The sequence below is a fragment of the Cicer arietinum genome, chromosome 6 (assembly GCF_000331145.2).
Source record: "Cicer arietinum cultivar CDC Frontier isolate Library 1 chromosome 6, Cicar.CDCFrontier_v2.0, whole genome shotgun sequence".
NCBI lineage: Eukaryota > Viridiplantae > Streptophyta > Magnoliopsida > Fabales > Fabaceae > Cicer > Cicer arietinum.
Genome location: NC_021165.2, coordinates 495,923 through 501,363, shown reverse-complemented (window position 1 = coordinate 501,363; position 5,441 = coordinate 495,923). Strand labels below are relative to the sequence as shown.

General features: G+C 29.8%; 1 protein-coding gene across 2 annotated transcripts; it reads left to right on the top strand.

Moving 5' to 3' along the window:
• The first annotated feature begins 372 nt into the window (after positions 1-372).
• LOC101499598 (glutamine synthetase nodule isozyme) lies at positions 373-4,514 on the top strand. Of its 2 annotated transcripts, XM_004503065.4 has the most exons (12): positions 375-560; positions 1,243-1,282; positions 1,403-1,506; positions 1,617-1,665; positions 1,948-2,054; positions 2,164-2,251; positions 2,884-3,012; positions 3,148-3,222; positions 3,343-3,396; positions 3,601-3,638; positions 3,733-3,892; positions 4,091-4,514. In XM_004503065.4, the coding sequence occupies exons 1-12, from the start codon at positions 487-489 to the stop codon at positions 4,238-4,240; spliced, it is 1,068 nt and encodes a 355-aa protein (XP_004503122.1). In that variant the 5' UTR covers positions 375-486; the 3' UTR covers positions 4,241-4,514. The 2 variants fall into 2 exon arrangements, with proteins under 2 accessions (XP_012572019.1, XP_004503122.1); XM_012716565.3 differs by lacking the exon at positions 3,733-3,892 and having other exon boundaries at positions 373-560; positions 4,151-4,338.
• The last annotated feature ends 927 nt before the right edge of the window (positions 4,515-5,441 follow it).

Genomic DNA, 5,441 nt, shown 5'->3' with positions numbered 1-5,441 from the left:
AACAATTTTTATAATTATAAAATGTATCTTTTAAATAATATTTTTATTTTTCTAAAACTAATTTAAATTTTTTATTTAATCAAAAAATAAAATAACATCATTCTATATTTTACAATTTTTCAAGAATTAAAATAATAATTTACTCGTTTAATAATTTATAAAATAACCAATGACTCTTAGTTGCAGTCAAAATAGGGCGTCTACGGTGAATCCGGTCCCTCGTAGTTGACAACTATACGTGCATATCATATTCTCTCAAATATAAGTAATAATAACTATAATTAATAATAATAATTAGTAATTAATAAATAATAAATTAGAAGAAAGAAGTAGAAAAAAACGGTATAAATAAAAGGCCACGCTGCATCAATTATCTGTTCATAGCTCCCTTTTGATTCTTCATATTGAATCTCAAAGGATTCATTCAAACAGAGAAAGAAAGGAACTAAAAGATTCCATTTCCTTTTCTTCTTAAAAAAACAAAAAATGGCGCTCCTTTCAGATCTCATCAACCTTAACATCTCTGAAAGCTCCGAGAAGATCATCGCTGAATATATTTGGTATTACTAATTACTTTTCACTCTTTCTCACTCTCACAACTCACACGCAAACAAAAACACACTCTACTTTTTTTTTTGTTTTCTTGCTCCTTCCGTACGCACGCAATACTCTATGATTCTATTTCTGTTCATCTGCGCGTACATTAATTTACGTGCACCGTAACGTTTTCTCCACTCAACAATGGTGCCGCGTGATTTATTTTGTCTTTTTTTTTTTTTTTTTAATTCATCACTAGTAGTACAAATTTAACATGAGTTTTTATTTTTGGACTTTTTTGTTTTTTTTATTTGTTTATGTGATGTGATCTATAATCTATTTTTCATTTTTAGTTTGTATAGATTTCTTGGATATGAGAATGTTTTGTTCTGCCTTTTAGGCTTAAAATCAATTATGATGATTTTCTCCGCGTTGACTCTATATTTTGGTGATTAAGTTTGGTATTAGTCTTTAACATTCATTCTCAAGGAAGACTTTGTTTTGAATAAAAAGGAAGAGACTTTTTTCATTTTTAGTAATTTTTGTTGTTGTTGAGTATTTTGGTTTGTCTTTAATATACGAAACCCAATCGTATCGACTCATTCATCTACCAAATGAATGACATTAAATTCTTGGTACTGAATATAAAAAATTTCCCCTTTTGATTAATTGTAACGCTTTTATTTTAATTATTTTTTATGGTAGGATTGGTGGTTCGGGTTTGGACTTGAGGAGCAAAGCAAGGGTAATTAATTAATTCAATTCTTGTAGTAGCTATCAAAAAGTCTAAAAAGAAAAAAAGTTTTTAATTTTTTTGGTTTTAATTCAATTATTGCAAAAATATTGAATGTTTTTTTGGGTATAGACTCTTCCTGGACCGGTTAGTGACCCTTCAGAGCTTCCAAAGTGGAACTATGATGGTTCAAGCACAGGTCAAGCTCCTGGACAAGATAGTGAAGTGATTTTATAGTATGATTTTCTTTAATCACCATTTTTTTTACCCTTCATTCAAATTTTGTTCTCCATTTTCTTAGATATATTCTGACCTTTACTTATTTTGGGTTGGATTCTATACATAGCCCACAAGCCATTTTCAAGGATCCTTTCAGAAGGGGTAACAATATCTTGGTAAGTGTTTTTTTAACCCTTTTTTGTCTGCTGGGTGAATATTTGAATTTACAGTGAGTAATTGAGTATGGTAAAATCACAGTGTTCTACCGTGATTTAGACAAAAGATATACTTTAGAGATTCTACAAATTTGTGGTGGCACAGTGATTTTGTATAACTCTCTGTCAATCTAAACATACATGCATTGAATTTTGTAAAACTTTACTTGTTTTAGTTTATGCAATTGATTTAGTTTCAATGGTGTAAATTTAACCCTCTTTTTTTAATTTAATTGAAATCAGGTTATGTGTGATGCATACACTCCTGCTGGAGAACCAATTCCCACTAACAAGAGACATGCAGCAGCAAAGATTTTCAGCCATCCTGATGTTGTTGCTGAAGAACCATGGTAATCTTTTATTGCTACTTTTGCTCACTGTATTAATAAGAAACAATAACATTGCCACTTGTTTATTTTGTTCTGATTAACAATTTGTTGTATGATTTGTGATGATTAGGTATGGTATTGAGCAGGAATACACCCTGTTGCAGAAAGACAACAATTGGCCTGTTGGGTGGCCGGTTGGTGGTTATCCTGGACCTCAGGTGAAAATTCACTTTTATTTTGAGTTTTCATTTTTTTTTTTTTAAATGTTTAGTTGTCATTTTTAAAATTGATGTTCATTTTAAATTGCTAACAAAGATATGAGAGTCTCGTATGGTGAATAATTGTGATAGAGAGAAAGTGAAAGACAAGCCAGCTAGAATGCAATTACAAAACAATGAACCCATTGTTTTGGAATTTTCAAAATTTATGAATAATGTTGGGTCTGTTTGACTGTTTTCAAGAATTGTAAAAGAAAACAGTGATAAAAGTATTGAATCAGTATTCCTTTATGTTTAATAGTTGAAGTGAAAATGAAAACAAGAAATATGGCCCTTGTATATTCCATTTCACACATTTGCCAAAACATTCTGGTATTTTTTCTACTTGTCTCATCAATTTTGTGTTGCGGTGTGTTTAGCCACATATGTGATAAATCATATTAAATTATTACATATGGCACCCAAAAAATATTGCTTTGTTTTAAACTTGTTTTTACCATAACTTTTTAAATTATAAAAGATACCCTATAGCAACTTGTCCTTTGGTGATTTTTTTTATTGTCATTGTTTACATCTGTACTAATTTAATTTAATTCGTTAATAACATTATTATTGTTTTATTTGTTGATTAGGGACCATACTATTGTGGTATTGGTGCTGACAAGGCTTTTTGCCGTGACGTTGTTGACGCACATTACAAAGCCTGTCTCTATGCTGGCATCAACATCAGTGGAATTAATGGAGAAGTGATGCCTGGCCAGGTAGTTATTTAGATCAATCTATGCACTTATTTTCACACCCTTTAATATTTTAATTATTTTTTGCATAGATATTTTCTCAATTAAATATAAGAACATATGATTGTTGACTTTAATATCTTTGTTTATTGTATGTAGTGGGAATTCCAAGTTGGTCCTAGTATTGGTATCTCTGCTGGTGATGAGGTTTGGGTTGCTCGTTACATTTTGGAGGTAGGTGGCACATATTTGATTATTTGTTATTTTCACCACTCACCAACACTTCTTTTTGACCTATTGAGTGGAAGTTACCTTGTTCTTCACCTTATTTTCTTTGTTTCTGTTTGTTAATAGAGGATCACTGAGATTGCTGGTGTGGTGCTTTCCTTGGACCCCAAGCCAATTAAGGTTTGCTATTTTCACCCCTCTTTTGATCATGTTTTTGTCCATAACTCATTTGTTCCAACCCCTTTAGTCCACAATTGATATATCTGTCTATATACATGTACCTTTTTACTTATATTAATGTATGAACTATTGGACGGAGTATATTTATTCATTTATGTATTATGTTGAACACGTGTTTATAATGTTATTTTGGAAACAAACTAGGGTGATTGGAATGGTGCTGGTGCTCACACAAATTACAGGTAATGTTTGTTAATTAAAGAAAAATTAAAAGACTAAAAGTTTGATTTTTGTTGTTGTTTTTATGCTTAACCAATTCATGATATAATGTTGCAGCACCAAGTCGATGAGAAATGATGGTGGCTATGAAGTGATCAAGAAAGCAATTGAGAAGCTTGGAAAGAAGCACGTCGAGCACATTGCTGCTTATGGTGAAGGCAACGAGCGTCGTTTGACAGGGCGGCACGAGACCGCTGATATTAAAACCTTCTTATGGGTAAGAAAACCATAACAATGTTCTTTTTCGAAATTATAGTCCAATGGTACGGTTTGGTGCCAAATTTGTAGCCAAATTACTAACCATTGACATTTGCCTATAAAAAAAGTTTTTTTTTCTTTCCAAAATAGAAAATTTTACATTTGAAATTGATTTTATTTTTCCCTTCAAATGACATGGTTTGTGTGTGATTTGAAGGGTGTTGCAAACCGTGGTGCTTCTATTAGAGTTGGAAGAGACACAGAGAAAGCAGGGAAGGGTTATTTTGAGGATAGGAGGCCAGCATCTAACATGGACCCATATGTTGTTACTTCCATGATTGCAGACACAACCATTCTCAAACCATAAGCCACCACAAAAAACAACACTCAAATGAATTGCAACCTTTGAAACTCATTGTTGGTTTTCTTATTAGAATTTGTTTTTTTTCTTTTCTTTTTCTAGGATTTGGCTTTGTGTTCTTTTTATGGTTCACACCTTGTTTGTTTTAAACTTTGTCATTGCTTCACGTTTCTTTCTCTTGTTTACTTACGTTTCAAGATAATAATTAATGATTATCATTAAAATCATTATTGTTGATTATGATTATTAATAAAAATGTATGAAGTGAAATTGCCCATGATGCACGGTAATCATTTCTATTGTTTGCTTCGATTTTTTCATTAAAAAATGATGATGACGGAAGAGGGGCGTTTGTTTGTATTTTTAATGAGTTTTTTTTATTCATCTGGTATGAATGAGTTATTAGTAGTAATTTAATATTTTCAAAACATAATCATTGAGTAATTAATAATTATGAAAAGGAAAAAATTTCGAATTCAAACTCGATTATTTTTCGAGACAATTTTTTGTCAACGAATTCAAATGTAAGAACTGGTCCCGTGTTTCGAATCTACAGTTGAGATTTTGGTAAATTTCAATTATGACATAATAAATTCGTTTACTTTTTTTATCAAAGTAATAATTACTTAGTCCTTTATTTGTTATTATAGACAAGTTACTAAAATAATAAATTTTAAAGGAATTTTAAAATCAATATTTTTTCAACAAAATTAAAATTAATTGTATTATTAATTAAAAAAATTATATAAAATTAATTATATTAATTTAATAAATGATTTTATATTATATGGTGTTTAAAAAATAACTTTTTATAACGATGTTGAAATTTATAAGCCTCCGCTATGAATTGTAAGACCTCAAATTAAAATTCGCCTAAACCTTCCGTATGCATTGGGCCGATTCTGCTATACTTTAGGGCTCTCTTTTTACTAGGTATAATTACAATTTTAGTTTCCATATTTTCACTCATTTGTAAAATTGATCCTTTATTTTAAAATTCAATACTTTTGATCCATTCATCATAATTCTTACCAAAATCAATTTTAGTCCTGTAAAAGAAAAATATAATTTTTAATCTCTACAAAATTATCCAACAAATAATTTTAGTTCATGTTAAAATAAAACATATTTAATTGTCATTCAACTTAAAATAAAATTAATAATTTTTGTTAGTATGTTTAGAACATTATAAAGAGTTCATGAATAA

Excerpts from the sequence above, each read along its gene's own strand:
- LOC101499598 (XM_004503065.4), top strand. The coding sequence starts at position 487 with ATGGCGCTCCTTTCAGATCTCATCAACCTTAACATCTCTGAAAGCTCC. Across the intron at positions 561-1,242 it reads ATCATCGCTGAATATATTTG|GATTGGTGGTTCGGGTTTGG; the intron begins GTATTACTAATT and ends TTTTTATGGTAG. Across the intron at positions 1,666-1,947 it reads GAAGGGGTAACAATATCTTG|GTTATGTGTGATGCATACAC; the intron begins GTAAGTGTTTTT and ends AATTGAAATCAG.